Source organism: Littorina saxatilis, linkage group LG10, assembly GCF_037325665.1.
Source record: "Littorina saxatilis isolate snail1 linkage group LG10, US_GU_Lsax_2.0, whole genome shotgun sequence".
Taxonomy (NCBI): Eukaryota; Metazoa; Mollusca; class Gastropoda; order Littorinimorpha; family Littorinidae; genus Littorina; species Littorina saxatilis.
The window spans coordinates 18,296,908-18,321,247 of NC_090254.1; the positions used below are offsets into that span (position 1 = coordinate 18,296,908).

Consider the following 24,340-nt stretch of genomic DNA (forward strand, 5'->3'; position numbering starts at 1 on the left):
GCTAGAATCAGAGATAGGTCGCTTCAGATTGCAGCTTCTGGAAATTTGCAAGGTTTGTTGCCTGTTAAAGAACTGGATTTTACACGTAATGTATGTCATGTACAGTAAGCAACAACAAAAACACACACAAAGCAAATGGCATCGTCTGTCGACTAGTCACAGAAACAAACTTGGCGAGGTATGCGTGTACTTTATACACGTGGAAGAAACCGGAACCATGCGTCTTTGTTATCGACAATATGCTTTTGGATATTGAGTAAAATGGCCGACTTCCGCCGCATTATGCTTTGATGATCGGAAGAGACCATCCAATCACAGCCCCCGAATTCCCCCACGTGTTCATCAGAATAGCTATATACATATATATATATCAAATACTGACATTCGCACATTCATGGGCTCACACACAGGCATGTACACACCTACACACACACACGCACAAAGTCTTGAGTAAAAAACACCATGGTGTGTAATAGGCAATCTGTTTACTTCATCACTCACACTTTACAAAAATGTTCATTAAAATGATTAAAAGATGAAAAAGTACATAGGAATGGTAAACAAAAGTTTGTTTGATCAATCAATCAAAGTGTAAAACGATTTGCTTGCATACTATGCACAAGTGCAAACCTACATGATTTTAAGCATGGAAACACAGACTTTGAACTGCGCAAGTTTTACAGAAAATAATGTGCTGAAGATTAACTCGACTCTCTTCATACACCATAAACATACTTGCACTGTACTATGAAAACTATTCTAACTTTCAACGTTGGCCATATTTCCTGCTTGCTTTCTCTCATTCCTTTTCTGTCTGTCTGTCTGTCTGTCTGTCTGTCTGTCTGTCTGTCTGTCTCTCTCTCTTTTGCAAACACACACACACACACACACACACAACACACACACACACACACACACACACACACACAGCCATTCATACTGCAGGTTAGCAAAACAAAAAGCACAAACACATGCCTAAACCAGGTGATCTGAAAGTGTACAAGTAGATTATTGATCAATTTCTCTAACTTTGTTTTCTGCATTCACACAAAAAAGATATCGATGAAATCATCAAAACATGGAATATAATTGTTCATAGGGTGATTATACATGCACAGTGTGCAAACAAAGCATGGGTGAGAAAAATATTATGAACTGAAATGTTATCAGCACTCTTGTGATAATACTTTTCAGCAGTGAAGTATTTTAATTAATTTAGTACATTGTGACTGAACCTAATACTAAATGTCTATAAAACAACAAAAAACGATGTGTAAAAATGAACAATAATTAATCATTATGTGAAATACATATATTTTGGAAACAAAAACCACAGCAGTGTCAACACATTTTCAAATTCTTTAACACAGCGGCAGGTAATAAAATATGCTGTTTCACAGTCAAAGACTCCAGTTTCTCATACATGCAGCTGGAACAGGACTTGAAATAAAGAATACAAAAGAATTAGAAAAAAACATACATAATACTTTATAACATTCAGAGCAAGTTTCATGAGTAAGAACCAATAATAAGAAAAACGTACTGAGAATGCCATATGGCCCTGTGTTGAAGTCTGATGGATATTTTTTTTTTGCAAAACAGAAAGAATATCTAGTGTAGAATGTTTGTATATTAACATATTAATATTATACAATGTATTAGCATTTCCTTGGGTGGGACTGAAAAATGTCATGAATCCTGAATAATTTTAAGGGGGAGGGGGTTCTGGGGGCCCCCAGACGCTGAAGGATTTGTATAATCAACAACTAAAAAACGTCACCACAGACATTACGAATCCGGATTTTCGGCATATACCGGAAGAATCCCACCCATGCATTTCTAAACCTTGGACAAAAGAGCGCTAGTAATGTCACTGACACTAACATTTAAACAAATAAAAGATGACAATCAATGCAATGATTATCATTAAAACAAAATGTTTTAATTTAACAAATCATTTTACATTATGACAATGACGTATCTCTCTCAGACTTTCTGACAAATTATTTATCATGTTAGGTTTCTTTCCTTGTTAAATAAAACAGACAACATGAAATAACACAATTTAAACAGTCATTTTGTATAGTTTAGGTATACATGTATAACAAAGTTAATATTTGTTTCCATAATAAATAATATATATCGGCTTGATCAGCAGTTGAATTTAAAGAAAATAAAGTGATTTACGTCAATAAACAAAATTCAGCAAGGTGAGGGAAAATACTCTGGAATGCATAGAAGAATTGTGTGCTTTATCCGAAACAAACAACTTCTTAGATGAAACGAAAATACATTTGTTCATCTTACAGTTAATCTTTCCACAAGGCATTGAGATGAATTTTATATATTAAAAAAAATGGAGCATCCATGAATAAAACGACTTTGAGACCAAGTCTCGTGATCTGTGATTCTATTCTAGACCCAAACATCAAGGTACAGTGATGTTACCAGTTTTTTGTTAATTGTTCAAAAGACACGCATTGAGTTATGGACGGATTTGAATCTAAAGGTTTCAATTTTTTCGTTGTAAAAGAAAGCTGAAAGCAACATTTGTTCAAAAATGTGACTGGATTCTTCAGCCTAAGAAATATTATTGGAATGCTTTTTTTCTTTCTTCTCATTAAGAGTTTATCTATGAAAATGGAATGGTAACTGCACTTTCAGCTTTGCATTTTCTCCCACGAGGGTAGCCACATACCATCTTCAGAGAAAGAATCTGGTTTTGTACAGATGAAGAAAAGCATATAGTTATTATCAAAATACAAAGATGCAACAGTGGATGAAATACAAAGAAACGGAACGATCATCATTTGACACCGACGAACACACATCTGCACATCTAAAAATCAAAATGTATGTTTTTTTGTATGGTTCCAACAACACACCAGCTACATTTTATCATCTGCCAAGCAAACTAAGGACTACACATCAAAAGTACATGAACTATCTTTTTAACGTCAAAGACAAAAAAATGACAAATACCAAAAAACTAGGTCCTGGACAGAACTTTTTCATCTGCACTATATTATCATCACAGGTAAGAGGAAACAAACTGGTAGATGACTTACAACAGACATAATTTTGCACATATTATACTGTGCACACAATCTTGCAAGATTTATCAGGCATATAATTCTTTCAATTGCATCATAAAAGCACACTTCAAGAAAAGCAGTAATCTCCCTTAATCTTATAAAACACATTTGCATATCAATGGATTGTTTTAAAGAACAAATCATTCCAAAAATATTGAATTAAAAAAATACAAGTGAAAATCTTCCAAAGTACAAATTCAGCAGTGGATGTGATGAAAAACAGATGTAAGTGATCATCTGTGTGAAAAATGATAACATATATAAACTTTGCTAGTCCCTTGAATCAGCAGTGAGAGGACAAATGTGAAGAAACAAAGTTTGTATTAAAATAGTTTGTGAAAATTCAACACCTTACAGCAGTCACATATTTACAAAGTCCAACATTTGTAATCAGCAGAGAAATTCTTCACACTTTTCTTTAGCAAAGATAAAAGAATCCCAAAAATGGGCCATGCAGAGGTTTTGAATATATGACAACATAAGAATAACGAGGGACGCATATAAAACTGTCCTGGAAAAACAGCATGGTGTTCCAACAAAAAGCAAGCTATTTTTAACTTTTGCAATAATTAACAACAAATAATTAGAATTTGATTAGAAATAATTGCATTTTATTTGTGTCCACAGCAGTGTAGAATTGAAAAGAGTACAATAATTCCCATGTCCATCAAAACTAATTCAGTCTGGAACCCCATGAAAAAGAAATGTATTAAGGAATGAATTGTGCAATTCCTGGCTTGTTTAGATACCCAGACAACTCGTGTATATATAATTATATGACAAAGTATTAAAATGCATCCCAATAGAGCTAAAAACTTTCACTTTCAAATGTTACTGCCGCATTCTCATGAAAAAATGGCCAAAAAAAAGCAGCTTAGGAATGTATGACCAATCAACTCTGAATACTTAAAAACACAAGGAATGTATGCTTCATTAAGGAATGCGGTTTGCTTGACCATATGCACGAGAAGAGTATAGCGTTTCATGACTTTCCTTTTCCCACAGTTTGCTTCTTATGAATTTATATAGTGAGAAAAAAACCTTCTTATTACAACCTTCGAAGTGCATTTCATGTGTTTTGGAATTCCAAACGGATCTGCACATGACCAAATAACGATGCTTATATCAATAATAAATAATTCAACCTTTTGATCCCCATTTCTCTCTATCGTAAGCAACCAGTGTTATTTTTATACTTTTCTCAGTGTATGTTGTACAGTGGAACCTCTCGTGTAAGACCCCTACCATTATCAGATCCCCTCATCTTCTCTGACTTTTTCTTCATATTCATCACTAAATTTACCTCCATTATCTCCTTCTTCTTTGTTCGCGGGCTGAAACTCCCACGTTCACTCATGTTTTCGCATGAGTGGGTTTTTACGTGTATGACCGTTTTTACCCCGCCATTCAGGCAGCCATAGGCGGCTTTCAGGGGAAGCATGCTGGGTATTTTTGTGTTTCTATAACCCACCGAACTCTGACATGGATTACAGGATCTTTTCTGAGCGCACTTGGTCTTGTGCTAACGTGTACACACAAAGGGGGGTAAAGGCACAGGCAGGTCTGCACATAAGTTGACCTGGGAGATCGGAAAAATCTCCACCCTTAACCCACCAGGATTCGAACCCGTGACCTTCCATAGAGGAGGCCGATGTATTATTCACTAGGCCACTGCGCCTGTCTACCTCCATTTTAAAGGTACTGAACTTGTCAAATCTAGGTGCACAGAGCCCCTGGGGCTTTTAGTCATACCTCAGGCAGCTATCCGTTAGAAGAACTGCCAAGTTTCATTGACTTGCACCCAAAGAGTCAAGAACTGCGATTTTTTTACGAATTAATTTTGTACTCGGACCCGGCTGGTCTTGGCCTATTTTTGGATCTAAATTTAGATCAGGTAGATCACCATATCATGCACAAAAAGACACGTCACTAGCAAACTATGTCAGACGTCATCATGAGTTTGTGTAAAACAAAATGGAGGCCGGAATCACTCAGTTGAATCGTACTCCGACCAAACACCACGTAATAACTAGGTTAATTTATGCACTCGCGTGAACAAGAAACTGTCGAGCTTCACAGATGTCGTCGTTGGGTAGTTTTGGGTTTGTTTTACTACCATAGGAGGATTTTTGAACTGTAAATGCACTCAGCTGCAACAAAAACGGAAAACGAAGGCTGTGAGCTGCACTGTGCCTTTAAGTCTTTGGGCTTTCTTTAAAGATCTTAATTCTCAGAATTTAGGAGGTCTTAAAACAAAGGTACCACTGTACATTATTACAATGTCAACATACTATGACCTGATTTTACATGCTGGTCTGCATTTCAAGTTAGCAATACTTGAATCATGTGATATACACATAAACATTATGACAAATAAATTTGAACAGTATCCCTCAGCATCAAACAGGGTACAGGCATTTACAAAAATGGTTAACAATGCTGCCATTTCCAAATAACTGATCATTACAAAATATGCCATTCAAACAGCAGGCAATGTTCATCTGATACATTTCCTAAACACAGTGTTTGGCAAACTGTCCTCCTTATAAGTGGAGCATTGTTCGCTGTCCTTGCCTTTAATTTCATCACTTGTGGATACTGCCTGGTTCACAAATAAAGCAAAATCATTTACTGGATGTAAACAGTGCCAGGATATATACTTTGTTCCCATTCTCAAAATCTGTTGTAGAATGCTCTAAGTAAAATAAATAGAAAACAGGATCACATTTTACAGGTTTGAAATAAGCATCATACATATCACAAAATATGTCCACTTCTACCTTGAAAAGACCATGTTCTTTCATTGACGCAACACGCCGAATCTCTTTAAGGAGTCTCTTAATTGTTGCCAAACCCAGTTTTTCTTTCATCAAACATTTGTAAAGATTACCAAAACTATCACACACACAGACATGCCGGCAGAGAGAAAATGTCTCTGCATACCAGGGTAAATGGTTCGAATCACCAAGTCAACCAGCAGTACAGTTTTAACATTTGTTCAAAGTTCAAATAATTACAAAATGTACTCAAACTTATTTGTTCTGATATCAGGTTGAAAAATCACTTCCTTATTTGAAAGGCTTATTCATGCATGATTCATTTTTCTCACAGCTGAATGAGAACCAAAAAGCAAATCTTCAAAGCACAGCAAACTTTTAACAAACATACAGCACTTGAAATTTGACAATCTGGTTTAAGAGCTTAGGCAAATTTACTTTAGAGTTGAAATGAACAAGTAATTACCAGGATAGCACACACTACAAGTTGAAAAGCAGCTGTTTTATTTTTCACTCAAGCTAAGCAAATTACGCAACTTGCAGTTGTTTAGCTCGATCTTCCCAGCTCTGAACTTTCATATTCACACTGGTGTTTCTGTGTATAATTACCCAAAGATTTTTAAAAAATGTCACAATTTGACTTCCTTGCAATTTCCACAGATGAATGAAAGATATAATAGTGTAGTCTGAAATGTCCTTGCAGCCCTATTATTTTCTCCAGAGTGCAGTCAATAAACTATAAAAGATTTATTCATTTTTGTTACATTTAGTAAAAAGTGTGATCTTGTGAGTCCAAACCAGTTTGTGAAGATGGCAAGTTTTGAAAATCATCAGTAGTCAAGAGCTTTTTTTTTTTTTTAGCAAGCTAGACAACTAATGTTCTTCCAAAAGTTTTTTCTTCCCCTTCTGCAAGGATAGAATCAAGCCTTTTGATCTATAGATGTTCAAACATCATGAGAAGCATGCTTCAATTTGTGCGGAGCCATCTGTGCCGGGCCGAGGACGGCATGGTTACAACCATCGTGTGTGCAGTGGTAGTGGGTCTGCTTGCGACTGTAGGCGCACATGGGGATTTCACAGCGCTGCAGAGCCCCAAACTTCTGGAAGCCGTTACTGCTAATGTTATCCATCTTGGCGTGGTATTTGCGGTGAGCCAGCACTTTGCTGGAATCGGCGCACACAAAGGTGCACTTCTGGCAATGGAAGTGCGAAGCTTTCTCAGAGAACTCGCAGTCTTGCCCGCATCCCACTGTGGCTCGGTACTGTTGGAACTCTTCTCCCATCAGTTTGTCCAGTCGCTCGTGTCGAAACTGGTGTTGGAGAATGCGGGATTTGTCACTGAAGCCGTAGCCACACTCACGCCTGACACAGTGGTAGTGCGTGACGGACTGGCGATAGGCGCAGCGCAGGTACCCGCAGTCGTTGCTGCAGTGGAACCGGATGAAACCGTCCGGAACTTTGCGGGTCACGGGTGGTGCAGGGGTGGAGGAAGGGATGGGAGCGCTCAGTTTCAGCTTCATCTGTTTAGCCAGCAGGCTGGCGTCATCGCTGGAGACAAAGTCGTCATTTTTCGGCGCTGACCTCTTGCGACCTGAGCGGCGAGAGGTGGTGGGGCTGGAAGCGGCCGAGGTGCTGGCCATTAAACTGATGTCAGAAGTAGACAACATGTCGTCTTCATCTTCTCCATCATCTTCATTTCCATTGATGCTCTCATCCATTGCTGTGCTTTCGTCATCAGAATGAACAGCCCCTTCGTCGATGATGAGCGAACTTTCATCGTTCGTCTCCGATGCGCTTGTGACTGTGTTGTCCCCTTGCGTTAGAGACGCAAAATTGCTGACGCTGAGGTTGAGGGACGAAGACAGGCTGTCGTTGTCATCTTCCACCATCTCTTCTCCCCGACCTCCCACCCCTTCTTCAGCCCCCGCTTTTTCCGCCTGACTATCTTTGAGTTTTGCTTTCGACAGATCCAATCCCCCTTGTGACATCACTTGACCTGCAGCTTTGATTGCAGCAGCTGGCAGGAAAATGGGGGCTTGAATGTTGGCTTTGGACGGGGACTGGGCGAGCTTCTTGAACTTGACACCGTGCTTGCTGATGTGGCTGCGCAGCCTGGCAGGGTCGGAGAAAGCCTGGTTACACTCCAGGCAGTGGTAGTGGTCCTTCTTCTTCAGCTTGCAGAATGGCCGGCCGCAACTAGCCTGCAGGGAGTAGTGCATGCTGCTACGCATGGCCGACCACGACGGCTGGGGCATGCCGTTTGCAGACTTTTGCTGCAGGAGGACCGTTAAGGGCACAGCGCTGGTGACGGCACCAGTCACGCTTGAGATGACGTTTCCCGCAATAATGGGAACCATGTTGGTAGCGGTGGAAGAGGCGGTACTGGTCGAAGCCATTGAGGCCATGACCGGAATTCCCGCCGTCATCAGATTGGCCGGAATGGTCAACGTGAGTCCGGAACTTAACGCTTGGCCCGCTGATGATACCATAGTGACAGTAGTGCCGGAAACTGAAGTACCCAGGGCAGACAGTGGATAGAAGGTTCCAGAAGCTTTGACCACGCTTTTGTCCAAGGCTGCAGCTGCAGGGGCAGGAATGATAGGAAAGTAGGTCTGGCCATCTGGACGTCGCAGCAGTTGGATGGGGGTAATGCGGGTGCCTGGCGACAGGGGGGTGGACGAGGCAACAGCAGAGGCAGAGGAGGAAGAAGAGGACGAGACATCAGAGTTGTGTTTCTTGTCGTGCTGCGTCATTGTACTGTGACGCACGAAGGAGTAATCGCAGCGGGGGCGCGTGCAGTGGTAGTGGCGGTTGGTGCCGTTGTTGTTGCAGTGGCTACGCCGGCAGTTGACGTTGCGGTCAAAGAACTCAAAGTGCTCCAGGATCTTCACGAAGCAGTGAAAATCCTTGGCGTGAAGGTTGAGAACATCGATCCTATCCGTAGCGGTGTGACACCTGGGCCGCCCGCAGTGGTAGTGCAACTTGCCGCGATAGATGCACTGATCATTGGGACACTCTTCTTCAGCGTCAAACTTGCGGAATCCGTTGATGATCCTTTCATCCGCACCAGCCCCTTCTCCGTCCAGCGTCCTCTGACTGGATTCGCGGATTTCCTGCTCCGTCAATTCCACCTTGGGGACCGATGGAATGTCCAGCCGCGGGTATTTGGGGGGTCTGCCTCGACGGCGATGAGCAAGATCATCCATACGGACGGTCGTTCCCGCTCCACTCTGCACGCGGTAGTTCTTGCCAGCGGCAGCCCTGGCGAACTCGTGGATACGGTAGTGCTCCAGTCTGGCAAAGGTCTGGCCTTGATCTGCTACTGCGTGACTGCAGCCAGTCTGAAAAAATAGGCAAAGAGGGTTAGTGATGATGATGATGATGATGATGATGATGATGATGATGATGATGATGAAAAGAATACTGTTCTTTGCAAAGAGATAAAAGGAAGCATTTACACAAAGCATTCGATTAACTAATTACATCAAAATAGGGAGTTCCCCTCATAAAATGCCATTCATCTCTTCTGGGACTTTTAAAAGTTGAGATTTGTTATACTTTTCACACTTTGGTAATGTACGACAGTGAAACCCCCTTCAAGACCCCCAATATTTAAGACTCCCCCTTTTTAAGACCTTGATTTTTCCAGACTTTCTGTTCATACCGTCTGCAAATGTATCCCCATTTTAACTAAGACTCCCTCCTTTTTAAGACTAGATTTTCTCAGATTTGTTGAGGGGGGTTTCAAATCATCCAACATGTTCTTACAAAGTTGCAGTGGTAGTGCATTTCCTTGCGACAGAACTGGCAGTTGAGGTGAGGGCAGGCGATGTCACTATCATACTTGTCGTACACCATGGGGGTGATGCGATCCTGCAGGTCGTGGAATCTGCACGTGACAAGAACATATTTTACGTGTAGTTGTTGTCTTTCATTTTAACAACAACAGACGCTTTAGATCATGCTAAGACACTAGACAAATGAAAACATGTTACATTAGTGTACTTGTAGTCTTCGATTCAAGTTCATGCAAAAACACATGTTCACACATGCACGCACCACACACGCACGCACTCACGCACACACATGCACGCACCACACACGCACACACACAAACACACATACACACACAGACAGATGCAGGCACTTACTTGGCATGTTCTCTGACACCATCTTTAGAGCGGAAGAGAACCATGCAGCCTTGTATCTTGCAGTGGTAGTGGTCTTTGTACAGTAGCTGACACCTCGAGTTGCAAGGGTCGTTAGCTGTGTACCTGTAACCAGCATAAAAATAATGTTCAAATTGTAAACGTGTTTTGCACTGGCAACAGAGAAAAAGAATAGGTATGTACATGCACATGTGATGTGTGTGTGTGTGTGTGTGTGTGTGTGTGCCGGTGTGTGTGCGTATGTGTGTGTGTGTATGTGTGTGTGTTCTGTCTATCTGTATGACTGCCTGTTGCCTGTGATTGCATGTGTGTGAATGCATATGTCCATCTTTGTCAGTGCATGTCTGCTCAGTGGCAAAGTCACAAGTTCCGTCCCCATTCCTACCCTGACAATCCCCAAAGAAATGCACACATACATCCTGAATTTAAATGGAACAGAAATATTTAACTACCTTCAAATCTTATTTTTTAACAAGAAGAGCAAACGCTCGATCGAGTCACTTTCGCAGTTCTGAATATTATATGAGGCATCAGATGGACAGGAAGAAATTGCTATTCACAACACAATGAGTCACGTTCACATAAAATTTGAGCCCGGTCACTTTTATAGTTTCCGAGAAAAGCCCAATGTTAAGTTGTGTGTTGCCGAACAGAAAAGGCTAGTTATCTCCCTTGTTTTTCTGACTCGATCGAGCGTTTGCTCTTCTTATTTTTCCTTTGACGCTGACCTGTGACCTTGAAAAAGGTCAAAGGTCAACGAAACCATCGTTAAAGTGTAGAGGTCATTGGAGGTCACGACTAAACAAAATATGAGCCCGATCGCTTTGATAGTTTCCGAGAAAAGTCCAACGTTAAGTTGTGTGTTGCCGAACAGAAAAGGCTAGTTATCTCCCTTGTTTTTCTGATAACGTTCGTAAAAGGCTACAGATGTAAATACTTTGATGTAAAGAATAATCCTACAAAGTTTCAATCACATCCGATGAACTTTGTCAAAGATATAAAATGTCTAATTTTTCCTTTGACGCTGACCTGTGACCTTGAAAAAGGTCAAAGGTCAACGAAACCATCGTTAAAGTGTAGAGGTCATTGGAGGTCACGACTAAACAAAATATGAGCCCGATCGCTTTGATAGTTTCCGAGAAAAGTCCAACGTTAAGGTGGTGTCTACGGACGGCCGGCCAGCCGGACAGACTAACACTGACCGATTACATAGAGTCACTTTTTCTCAAGTGACTCAAAAACACACATAAGCTGAGCAAGACAAACATTCTTCTCAGTGAAAATAATCAAATTTGCAAAGAAAATCAAATAACAAATCCACAAGACTTAGTTAGACCACCATAATAAAATTCTGACTAAACAAACAAACCACCAACCTGATCAAGTAGTTCTTCCATGTCTCATCCCTCTCTCGTTTCTCAGGGGCACCCGCCCTTTTCATGGGCGGTAGGAGGGTCATGGTGATAGATGACTCCTTGCCGCCAACAGGGCTGGCGCCGTCCGTTCCAATCCCAGACTCTGCCACCGACTTCACCACCACCCCTTGTTTCAGCGCTTCTTCCGCCTCCTTACTGACGGGAATGGCAAGGTTGAGCGAATCATTGAGATTCTCGCTCTTCACTGTTTCAAGGTTTGCCGGCAAGGAGAACGGCAGAGGTGATGTGCCGGTGCTCTTGGTGACGGATTGGGATTCCGTGTCGCTTTCACCCTCAGATTTGGGTTCCTGTTTGATGGTGATGGCTGGTGCTTTGTTCGCTGCTCCTGCACTACTGCTGGCGGTGGGTTTAGTCTGGGTGGAGGAGGGGGTCGTCAGTGCCAGAGGTTTAGCCTCCATGATAGCAGCAGCGGCGCTAGCGATAGGCAAAGTCTGGGCTCCGGCGGAAACCACGGAAACGTTCGGTGCCAGAATTGCACCTCCGGCACCAATCTTAATGGGGATAGACATAGGCTGCATGAGTTGGCCTGCCACCACTGTTCGTGCCACCATGGGTTCGCCGTAACTTCCGATGGGGATGGAGGTCAGGTTGACCTTTGTGCCCAGAGAGACGGCACCGGCGGGTATACCAGCGACAGCTGGTGCCAGAGGTCTGGGATTCTGCTGGCCTGAACGCTGAGCCGGTGCCGCAGACGGCTGGACTTGCGGACGCTGAGCTTGGCGGAAAGTGCGGTAGAGGTTTTCAAACTCTCGCCGCTCGTGTTTGCGCTTGTGTGAGTAGAGCTGAGCAGTGGAGTGGAGGACGTAGCAGCAACCTGTAACACGGGGAGGAGGAGGAGGATAATTTCAACCAACAAATGTTGATGAACTCTGAAGATTAAACGAAGCTACCTGAACAACTGTGTACACCTTCCAGTTCTGTATATGCGCATACAAGGAAAAAATCAGCTTGATATGTATAATATCTTCATCATGATTGCCAAATATTACAGTTTTAAAATCTCCCAAAATCGCTGTATGCTGCCTGAATGGCGGGGTAAAAACGGTCATATACTTAAAAATTGACTCATGCAAAAATATGAGCGAACATGTGAGTTTCAGCCCATGAACAAAGGAGAAGAAGAAAGTTTTCTAAAAAAAAGTTATAATCCCTATCTCTCACCCCAAGTCTGTTATATGTATGATGTGGAAGTATCATGGCCTAATTTTTAAGGCCTCATTTAAACATCGATCTCATATTGTCAAGGTTTGATCTGGTAGTCTCCCCTCACACACACCACTCTGACTGTAATCAGGAATCTCATGCTTTATTCATTGTTTACCCTGCATAATGAAAACTAAAGTCAAATGGTAGATTTAAGTAGAATTATGATTCCAAACTGATTTAAAGATATATCCTCAGGGATAAAAAGACAAAGACTGAAAGGGATACAGTGATTTGTTGAAGTCACCAAGACAAACTTCGTTCTCAAAACTCTTTGTCGCTTCCTCGGGAGACAAGCACAAAAAGCAACAGAATTTTTATGTGATTCCATTATTCACGTTATGATGTCTTTTCAAACTTTATTTGGCTTTTGGCGTCAGAGATTTCACTTCCAACAAGAGGGTCAAAAGGAGACGTCTCGGTGTTTTTTTTTGTTTTTTTGATCGATATTGTACCTGTATGTCTTTTATGCACAGTCGATCCCGTCCAAAGAGGACTAAGTAAGTAAGCAAGTATAAACGTAAAAGGAGGTACAGTGGAACCCCCCTTTTAAGACCCCCCAATTTAAGACTCCCTCCCTTTCAAGACCATGTTTTTTTAGACTTTTTGTTCATTACATCTGTAAAGTTACCCCCATTTTAAGACTCCCTCCTTTTTAAGACCTGATTTTCTCAGATTTTTGAAGGTCTTAAAAGGGGGGTTCCACTGTACGAGTGAACTAACCTGGCCTGATACAGTGGATGTGATTGCTGACTTTGGAGAAGCGACAGCCTTGGAATGAACAGTGTTCATACTTCATGAACTTCTTGAAGCCATCGCGCCCCAGTATCTCATCCTTCTGGTGGTAGCTCTTGTGCTTTTCTGCAACAATCAAAGATTTTACGTTACTTCAACAACATTCAAAAAATATCATTCAGGGTTCATTCTGTGTTCCATTGCCTTTGGTTGACGCACAAGAAGACCTGTTTTGTGTAATGGTACAAAATCAAGTGCATGCAACATTGGAAACCTGCAAAGTTCGCACACAATTTTGTATTGTCTCCATATTACATTTGTTGTTTATTTTAGTTTTTGAATGTGTCATAGTTAAATCAAACAACTTCTAGTTTAGCAACTCTATTGGAAACAGCAGCAATAATTTTTGTCCAAAATCACCGCAGTCCATGCTGTGCAGATTAATATTCAAGGAGGGAAACTTGAAGAACATTAGCCAAATGAACTCTCTAACCACTCACCATTGAAATGAAATGTGAATGACGTAAAGCAAAACAGTGACTGATTCAAGCAAAAAGTGCAGAAAACAAAGCTTCAATGTTACAGATGTAAGCAAACTAATTGGCATACGAAACATAGAACTACACAAGAGAATGTACATGAAGATCAACACTGGAAACATACATTTTCTTCTTTATTTGGTGTTTAACGTCGTTTTCAACCATTCAAGGTTATATCGCGACAGGGGAAGGGGGGAGATGGGATAGGGGAAAGGGGGGAGATGGGATAGAGCCACTTGTTAATTGTTTCTTGTTCACAAAAGCACTAATCAAAAAATTGCTCCAGGGGCTTGCAACGTAGTACAATACATGACCTTACTGGGAGAATGCAAGTTTCCAGTACAAAGGACGTAACATTTCTTACATACTGCTTGACTAAAATCTTTACAAAAATTGACTATATTCTATACAAGAAACACTTAACAAGGGTAAAAGGAGAAACAGAACCTGTTAGTAGCCTCTTACGACATGCTGGTTAGCATCGGGTAAATTCTTTCTCGTCCCAACCAATATGGGACTCCCCCTAACCCGCGGGGGGTGGATACATACAGGCACACAATTCACAACCATCAACCCTCTCAATCCCTACTTCACAACGGCCCCGCCCCAACCCACCCCATACACACATACAGTGGTACCTATGATAGGAAATCTCTGATGACAGGTCACATCCCAATAAAGGACACCTGTTGGGAAGATACTAGATGGGGGGGAGGGGGGAGGGGGGGTGATGGGGGGGAGGGGGGAGGGGGGGTGGAGATGGGGGGGAGGGGGGGATGGGGGGGGCTTAATATCCTCTGGTGATATGCTAGAGAGCTGGTAAAAAAAGTAAGGACGGAAGGAGGATGATGAGGAGGGGTAGCCTTCTTTTGTCCCTTCATCTTTTATTTTCATTTCCTGCCTGTCATGACAGGACACCTGCAATGTAGGGACACTTTTCAGCCGGTCCCAAGGGTGTCCTTTCATCACAGGTACCACTGTACATCCTCCCCAAATCAAATAGCCCAACATCAAGGTAGTCCTTAACTGACCCCGAAGCCGACTACGCGAAGTCTTCCCAAAGTCGTTTAACCCTAAACTCAGTGCTAAAGCTCTGTGCAGCCAGTTTCGCGAGGTGTACTTCACATAGTCGCCTTGGCCCACTTAAGGACAGGCTTCTGTTCACGCCCAACACTAACCCATGTCAGCTTTGTTCTTGAAGGTGAAGTTGCAGCTTGGGCGACGACAGTGGAAATGAGTCGTCCGCTGCCCGTAGAAGCTGCAAGTGGTCGTCCCACAATCCTCGGTGGCGCGGAATCTCTGGAAGCCTTCCTGGATGATGGCGGAGTCTTTGCGGTGATAATTGGCGTGCATCTGAACGTCAGACGTGCTGATGTACACCTTGTCACAGCCCGCCTGAAATGAGGAACACAATACATGCAATGAAGAAAAGGATAAGGTGAATAAAAACGTTGAAGCATACAGTCTTCCAACATCAAAATGTGAGGTTTTCCTTGGGAGGAAATGCCTGCTCCATGACAACCCCTATCAACCAGTTTTCCATGGTAAATGTAAAGATAATTAAGGTATTCCCATAACCATATTAATTTGATCGTAAGGGGGTGAAATGTTAAAGATCTCAACTTGTCTAGGGCCAGCTTTATAAGGACGGTGCCCATCTCCTCTCCGTCGCTGCCTTCGCCTTCCCCGGTCCTAAGTAGGGTCAGATACCCATTTCCAGCTGGGTGGACTGGAGAGCGCTCGTAAAAATCGGGTATTTGAACGACCTCCAGCGTGAGGCAAGCGCTGACTAACCACTGTGCCACTCCGGCTCTCCGGCTGTACAAGGGAAATGTTTAAACATCTAAACTTGCCACTGTACAGTATGACGCTTTTCACACCTTAATTAGATGAAATTACCTGTACACAGTGATAGTGGGTCTGTCGCTTGTTGTGAGCGCAGCTGCCGTACTTGACCGTGCAGTCGTCAAGGGGGGAGAAACGAAGAAAGCCATGCTGCAAAGACTCGTCACGCTTCTTGTGCCACTTGTAGTGACGTACCATCTCCTCCTTCTTGATGAAGACCTGATGAAAACACAACATCCTGCCTGAAGCGTGGGTGAAGAATCGGATACTGTATGCATTTTAATGCACAATTCAAGAACGCCCCCTTTAAGTGTGGACATTTTGTTTAGGCACAATCAAAAGCTACGCAATCTGAGGAGGTTTTGGCACAAAATCAAACTTCTTGTTCTTATTAAATAGAAGGAATTTAACCTGCAACTTTAAAAATAAAGATCAAGTAGAGCCAATGCAGTGATGCATAGTTCATACAATATAAAATGAAGTTTTGAATTTTTTTTCCTCTGAATTTTTCCCCCCCTCTGAAACTTCATTTCTTAAGTACCTCTTAAATAAGCGGATACCAGGACCTTCTTCTTCTTCTTCAGCGTTCCAGAATGTTTCTGGTTACGTGTGAGCTCGTTTGCCCATGTGGGTTCCCCACACTATACTCTGAGAGCATAGTCAGCTCACTCCGCTTTCGTTGAGTAGGCATGCTGGGTATTTTCGTGTTTCCATTACCCATCGAACTCCGACATGGATTACAGGATCTTTTCCATGCGCACTTGGTCTTGTGCTTGCGTGTACACACGAAGGGGGCTAAGTCACTAAGCAGGTCTGCACATAAGTTGACCTGGGAGATCGGAAAAATCTCCACTCTTAACCCACCAGGCGGCAGCGACCAGGATTCGAACTCACGACCTCCCGATTAGGAGGCCGACGTCTTACCACCACGACACTGCGCCCGAGGAGTAGGCAGCCGGGGTTATGCTTACCTTAAAGTTGCAGTCATGGCAATGGTAGTGATCCCTGTAGCCCAGGTCACGACAATGGTTACCCCCGCAGTCTGCACCGCTGTGGAACCTCAACACAAATATAAGGACGTACATTACTTCAGCTGTTCTATTAACACACTTTTATGAACAAAAGAAATTACTGACAGAATGTCAGAACAAGTAGGATATTTAGTATACTGAATCCTACACCAAAAATGAAAGTGAAAAGAATTTAGTACAGTGGAACCCCCCTTTTAAGACCTCCAAAAATCTTAGAAAATCAGGTCTTATAAAGGAGGGAGTCTTAAAATGGGGGTACATTTACAGAGGTTAAGAACAGAATTAAGTCTTCTTCTTCTTCTTCTGCGTTCGTGGGCTGAAACTCCCACGTACACTCGAGTTTTTTGCACGAGTGGAATTTTACGTGCATGACCGTTTTTTACCCCGCCATTTGGGCAGCCATACGCCGTTTTCGGAGGAAGCAGCATGCTGGGTATTTTCGTGTTTCTATAACCCACCGAACTCTGACATGGATTACCGGATCTTTTTCGTGCGCACTTGGTCTTGTGCTTGCGTATACACACGGGGGTGTTCGGACACCGAGGAGAGTCTGCACACAAAGTTGACTCTGAGAAATAAATCTCTCGCCGAACGTGGGGACGAACTCACGCTGACAGCGGCCAACTGGACACAAATCCAGCGCGCTACCGACTGAGCTACATCCCCGCCCATGAATTAAGTCTAAACAAAACCCCAAGGTCTCAAAAAGGAGGGTTTCTAAAATTAGGAGGGGGGGGTGGGTAGGGGGTCTTAAAAGGGGGGTTCTACTGTACCTGCATGTGCACTGGTGTACAAGCATGCCCTCGTGCACCCACAGACACTGTCTGTCTGCCTGTCCGTGTCTGTCTCATTTTGTTATCTTCCAAAGATCAGGATAATGCTTTCCTGTAAAAGGGTTTCACTCTCTGTCCCACACCTCTGATGCCAAAACGCCCCTAAATATGTAACCGAGTGCTGGAACACCACAATCACCTTTGGAGGCAAAGCTCAGTCAAGCAGGATTGAGAATTTTTGAGCTAATTTCTTAGCCCTATAAAAACTGTTATGGGTACGCAAAGGTTCCCAAGAACATACACAGAGACAGCTAAAGCCAGTCCCTATCACAAACAGAACTCTACAATTCATAGGTGTGAGCGACGTAGAAGAAACGCCGAGCTATAAATAGCTCACGCTCTGACGCAGTAGTCTCCCTGTCAGTGTCACACATATGCATAATTATGTTGAAACTCATAAGTTAGAAATGCAAAAAATCCTCTCTTAATTAATCTGTTCAAAATATCGCAGATGCGGATGTTTTTGTGTGTGTATGCCCAACTCACTTCTTGATGTATTTACTGTAGTCTGAAGACGACACTTTCTGATGAAAGCCAGTGTTTCCAAAGGAATGCTTGAGGGAAGGCTTGACGTTGTGAAATTTGAATTTGGTTGAATTCCCATTTGGTTTCTTGAGTTGACCTGCATCTGTGCTGACAAGTCCTAAGGCTGAGATGGAATTCGAAATACCTGCAATAGTTAGAAAACATTGTCAGACATAAATAGAATTTCTCAGCCTCAAAAACCAATCAAAGAGGTCAAAGCAATCTACACAAGAGAATGAAGGATCAAAAAGATAAGAGAAAAAAGACAAGAAGAGCAAACGCTCGATCGAGTCACTTTCGCAGTTCTGAATATTATATGAGGCATCAGATGGACAGGAAGAAATTGCTATTCACAACACAATGAGTCACGTTCACATAAAATTTGAGCCCGGTCACTTTTATAGTTTCCGAGAAAAGCCCAACGTTAAGTTGTGTGTTGCCGAACAGAAAAGGCTAGTTATCTCCCTTGTTTTTCTGATAACGTTCGTAAAAGGCTACAGATGTAAATACTTTGATGTAAAGAATAATCCTACAAAGTTTCAATCACATCCGATGAACTTTGTCAAAGATATAAAATGTCTAATTTTTCCTTTGACGCTGACCTGTGACCTTGAAAAAGGTCAAAGGTCAACGAAACCATCGTTAAAGTGTAGAGGTCATTGGAGGTCACGACTAAACAAAATATGAGCCCGATCGCTTTGATAGTTTCCGAGAAAAGTCCAACGTTAAGGTGGTGTCTACGGACGGCCGGCCGGACGGCCGGCCGGACAGACTAACACTGACCGATTACATAGAGTCACTTTTTCTCAAGTGACTCAAAAAGAAAATACAAAGGAAAGAAAAACTTAGTGACAATGAAAGAATATCCAGTACAGATGGAGAGAGAGGGAGGGCGGGAAAGAGAGAGAGAGGGAGGGCGGGAAAGAGAGTGAGAGGGAGAGAGAGAGGGAGGGCAGGAAAGAGAGTGAGAGGGAGAGAGAGAGGGAGGGCGGGAAAGAGAGTGAGAGGGAGAGAGAGAGGGAGGCCGGGAAAGAGAGTGAGAGGGAGAGAGAGAGAGGGAAGGCGGGAAAGAGAGTGAGAGAGAGAGAGAGAGGGAGGGCGAGAAAGAGAGTGAGAGGGAGAGAGAGAGGGAGGGCGGGAAAGAGAGTGAGAGGGAGAGAGAGAGGGAGGGCGGGAAAGAGAGGGAGAGAGAGAGAGGGAGGGCGGGAAAGAGAGTGAGAGGGAGAGAGAGGGCGGGAAAGAGAGTGAGAGGGCGAGAAAGAGAGTGAGAGGGAGAGAGAGAGGGAGGGCGGGAAAGAGAGTGAGAGGGAGAGAGAGAGGGAGGGCGGGAAAGAGAGTGAGAGGGAGAGAGAGAGGGAGGGCGGGAAAGAGAGTGAGAGGGAGAGAGAGAGTCAAGTCAAGTCAAGTCAAGTATTTTATTGTTTTGGGCCCAGAGGGCTTTGAAACAAAGATATAACTTTAACCAAAAAAAAGGTAACAAATCAGACAGTTAATATATGTATATAAATTGAGCGGACAAATACAACAATACTATACGACCAAATTAAATTGGCAATATACACTTCCATACATGCAAACAAAAAGAAAAATAGGTTTAACAAAATCAGGTAAGAAATCAGGCAGATAATATGTATACATTAAGCGGACAAGGATAATATACAGCTGAAGTAAATTGGCAATACCATTATGCCATGCATCTTTTGTAAAAACACAAAACAAAAGCATGTATTACATATATGACTAAGTGCCAAAAGGTGCGCACGAAAAGCGGACAAAGGGGCTAAAAAATAAAAGTTGACAAACACGACTGATATTGTGATTTTTGTTAAGACAACAGATGCTGGAACCCAATTACGAAAAGAAAAGATAAATTTACCCAAATGATTTTACAAATAACGATAATTTTGTTCGTTATATCATTCAAAACGGCACTGAGTCATAGCATTAAGGTTATCTCGCACGTTTTTAAAGCTAGGGCTTTGAAACTTGGCACACAACCAAAGTATAATGACCTCCAGGTATGGTGCACATCACACTAAACAACATTGAATTTCAAGGTCACAGCGAGGTTAAATTTCCTTTGCAAACTGGAAAATTGTCGTTGTCACGTCTTACATGTTTTAATACTAGATCAGTTAGACTTTACATACTTCACATACTTTCAGCATTTTTATAAAACCTCATTAAAAGTGACCTGCTTGTTAATCTTTGTCAAAGTTCAAGGTCACAGCGGGGTCACATCTGGTCCAAATGTGGAATATTTTCAATTTATTCAGCGCGTTTATAGCACGAGCTTTGAAAATACACACAGTTCTAGTGTATAATGTTCACACACGATTAAAGTCTGGTTGAAAAAGTCAAGGTCACAGCAGGGTCGCGTTGAGGTCAAACATATACATTTTTCAATGAGGTTTTCTCATATGTTTTTGAAGCTAGGGCCTTGAAACTTGGCACACTACGCAAGTTAAATTAAACCTCATCAAATTCCAAGGTCACAGTAAGGTTAAAGATCCTTTAAGGATATTTTCTAAAAAAGGTGACCGCCTGGTTAATGTTTGTCAAATTTCAAGGTCACAGCAGTGCCATCTGGCTTAAACTTTGAAAAATTGTCAATTTCTTCAACTAGTTTTATAGTGTTTGAAGTCATTCACACATGATGAAAGTCTGGTTGATAAAATCAAACGTCAAGGTCGCAGCGGGGTCGCATTGAAGTCAGACACATACAATTGTCATTTTCACGAACGCCTTTTAAGCAACACCTTTGAAACTTCACACATTCCAAAGTTTTGATGTTGTTTGGTTATAATCAAAGTGTGGTCAATTTCCATGATTGAGAGCATTCAGAGGGGTCAAGTTGAGGTCACACAAAAGAGATTAAATTGTCGACACAACAGATGAGACTGGCTACCACTGTTTATTTTAATACACTTTTATGCAAATTTTAAATTGTGTTCAACCATATACACCAAACTCACCCAAACTCCTGAAACATCCAAGAAAAGGAAAAATGTGTCCAAGCAAGGAAAAACGCCATTTCTTCAAAGGCTGGAATAACTACAGAGGCAGCCGCGTCATTACACACAATGCAATTACGTCATACATCATACATTTCTATGAGTCATGTTGAATGGAATGGTGGCATGTGCCTCTATTCTAGCTAACAACAAAGCTGAAAAAATGAATATTATCTGTTTGTTTTGTTTGTTTTACCCGTACGAGACCTTTCTGTGACCTTGACATGTGACAAGGATCTACCTTAACTTCTTTAAGTCGGAGTTGAGAGTTGTGTGATGTTTGAAGGCTCTCCCTTTAAAAAAAACTGAGATAATGATGCATTTTCGTGTTTTTGATTTGCCCATGTGACCTTGAGATTCGACAAAGGTCAACAAGACTTTAACCGTGTATGGAGGCTATTAAGCCCAAAAATGTGAACTTTCAAGGTTCTTGCTTTGAAAAACTCTGAGAAAAAGGTTATGTTTTTTTTTTTACCCACACGAGACCCTGCTATGACCTTCACATTTCTCAAGGATCAACCTTGAATTCTCCATGTTGAACAATCATTAAGCAAAAGCGTTGTTTGAAGTTTGAAGGTTCTAGCTTCAAAAATCTCTGAAAAAATATGTTTCATCCGTTTTCTGAACCACATGTGACCCAGCCGTGACCTTGAAATCTGACAAGGGTCAACAAGACTTTTACCATGCATGGGGGCGATTAAACCCCAAATGTGTGTGAAGTTTCAAGGTTTCAACTTAAAAAACGTCTGAGAAAAATATACATTTTCCTTTTTGGACAATGTGTTGCACGCAAGACAACACGACAAACGCTCGTGTTATCATTCTTTTACTTTAAGGTCGACTTGCGTGCCCGCTCTTTCGCTAATCTCAATTAAAATTCATCTTAGAAGTTCGGTTTTATTACGCTTTTAATTAAGAAGATTAAACTAAGACAACAAATAGTTAGTTTTACCCATTAAACTCGATAAGGTAGTGACATTTTATGTTGAACGCAAGAAGGTGTCGCACGCAAGATCTGAAAAGATGTTGACGACATAATTTCAACACTTGATAGCGCAATCGTGGTTCGTGATTTCTTCACAAATTTTGAACACAGAATGTGTCACGTGGTTCCGTAAATGAAGTAGATCTTTGTACATGTAAATTTTGTTTTTAAAAGAAAATAACCGTTAATTACCGAACATTTTGTCGCACGCAAGATATGACGAAATTTTCAAATCGTTTTCAAAAATGCTGTTCAAAAGTTCTGCAGTCTTTGCTGGATTACTTGAAAGACAGCAGTTTGATACACCGTTATCGCTTGACGTGTCGACATCAATTCCAGAGTTTTTGAAAAAGAAATTTAGTAAATATCTGCGATTGAAAAATGTATGCCGTGATGACGAATCATCTTGCGTGCGACACCTTAAAATTCGGTTATCGAAAAAAAAAAATTCTCTCGAGATTTAGATTTGACGTTTGGTCTCGTCTGTAAAGCGATGTTTCAGGCATTCAATCAAACTAAATGCAATTCATTTGTGCTTCTTGTTATTTTTCTGTGGCATATTCAAAACACGAGGTATCACGATGTCCTTTTTCAGATGGCCGGTTTTGGCGTTATTTTTGACTTTAAACAAAGATAACTTCAAAACCGTTCAAGTCAGACACACGAAATTATGTCCACTATCTCTTCGCACATTCATCCACACACACACCAATTTTCAGCAGACACACGTTTTTAGAAACATTTTTATTGTAAAACAAAGTCGTCTTCTGTTCTGTGAGCACCTTTTGGCACTTAGTCATATACATACCAATAAAGAAACTAGATATAACGCTAACATACTAAAATCATAACATGGGCTACAAATCTTGCTAGCTTCATTAGTTTTATCTTAGATTTACAATTTATTAGCTGTTCATATTTTAAACAATTTGGGTGAGATCGGTAATAAGGACTAATTAATTTTCTTCTTTCAGACACTATACTTTCGTCGGTACAACTGAACAAATAGTGAAACTCATCACCTAATTCATTTTTATCGCACATGTCACACAATCTTTCATTTCTAGGAACATTAAAAAATCTGTGCTGATGTATTGGCAACTTATGATTGCTTGTTCTAAATTTTGCTAGTTTAACTTGGAGTTTCCTAGGCAACCAAAGCAAATACCTTTCCAGACAAAAATCCTTTTTATATATTCTGTAATTAAAACAGAGGGAAGGCGGGAAAGAGAGTGAGAGGGAGAGAGAGAGGGAGGGCGAGAAAGAGAGTGAGAGGGAGAGAGAGAGGGAGGGCGGGAAAGAGAGTGAGAGGGAGAGAGAGAGGGAGGGCGGGAAAGAGAGTGAGAGGGAGAGAGAGAGAGGCCATGGAGAGAGCATATTCATGTACACATACGTGCCTACATTATCCGCTTGCAGGAACATTTTTCATATCATCTTTTTATTTTATTTTGTGATGTTTTCTTTTTATTCCCTAGAGAGCCAAAAACAAATACCATGATACATTAATCGTCTAAAATTCCAAAATATTTTACGCCAGCTCTCCTATTCACAGGGCAGATTAGCAACGGAAATCCAATCATAATAAAAAAAACAGAACAGGAACTGCCATGAATAATAAAGACAAGTGGCAGGCGCTTTCATTTGCCTGCTTTTCATTGTCTAACATTACTGTTGAAAAACTGATTTTACGGCTATTGTCAACTGATATCTAATATAGTAATTCTTTAAATTTTGACAGAAAGACATGCAAAAAAGATTTCCGCATCCATTATTAACTGCCAGACGGAAAAGTGTTGTTTTGACTCTACCTTCAACTGATGGATTTGTTTTGATCCAGGCAAAAAGGGGTTTGTAGTTTGAAAATAAAACTTGTCTCTGGTAAATGATAGATTGACTGGGTGAAACTGATCTTGGCTGTTTTTCATGCTCTTCAAAGTGCTGAATTTTGTTTGTTTGTCTTGAGCTTAGTTGCATGGTTGCGGTTCAGTGTTCTTGCCAGTATTTTTGTCTGTTTGATTTCACTGTTGCTCGCCTTTAAAGGGGTGCAGAGAGAAAGAGAAAGAGTGACATGTGTGCATGTGTGTGTGTGTGTGTGCGTGTGTGTGTGTGTGTGTGTGTGTGTGTGTGTGTGTGTGTGTGTCTGTGTGCATGCA

General features: G+C 41.7%; 1 protein-coding gene across 1 annotated transcript; it reads right to left on the reverse strand.

The window, feature by feature from the left end:
* Window positions 1-468: 468 nt before the first annotated feature.
* LOC138979050 (zinc finger protein castor homolog 1-like) lies at window positions 469-19,873 on the reverse strand. The gene is made up of 10 exons (XM_070351860.1): window positions 19,849-19,873; window positions 18,150-18,333; window positions 16,771-16,858; window positions 15,854-16,018; window positions 15,133-15,349; window positions 13,404-13,541; window positions 11,418-12,291; window positions 10,024-10,146; window positions 9,641-9,761; window positions 469-9,213 (listed from the first exon to the last, which is right to left on the reverse strand). The coding sequence occupies exons 1-10, from the start codon at window positions 19,871-19,873 to the stop codon at window positions 6,817-6,819; spliced, it is 4,332 nt and encodes a 1,443-aa protein (XP_070207961.1). The 3' UTR covers window positions 469-6,816.
* Window positions 19,874-24,340: the final 4,467 nt, after the last annotated feature.

Coding starts and splice junctions, on each gene's coding strand:
- LOC138979050 (XM_070351860.1), bottom strand. CDS start 19,873: ATGGTATTGCCAATTTACTTCAGCT. Junction 16,859..18,149: donor TACAGTAAATACATCAAGAA/GTGAGTTGGGCA, acceptor ATTTGTGTTGAG/GTTCCACAGCGGTGCAGACT. Junction 16,019..16,770: donor GCCATGACTGCAACTTTAAG/GTAAGCATAACC, acceptor TGTTTTCATCAG/GTCTTCATCAAGAAGGAGGA.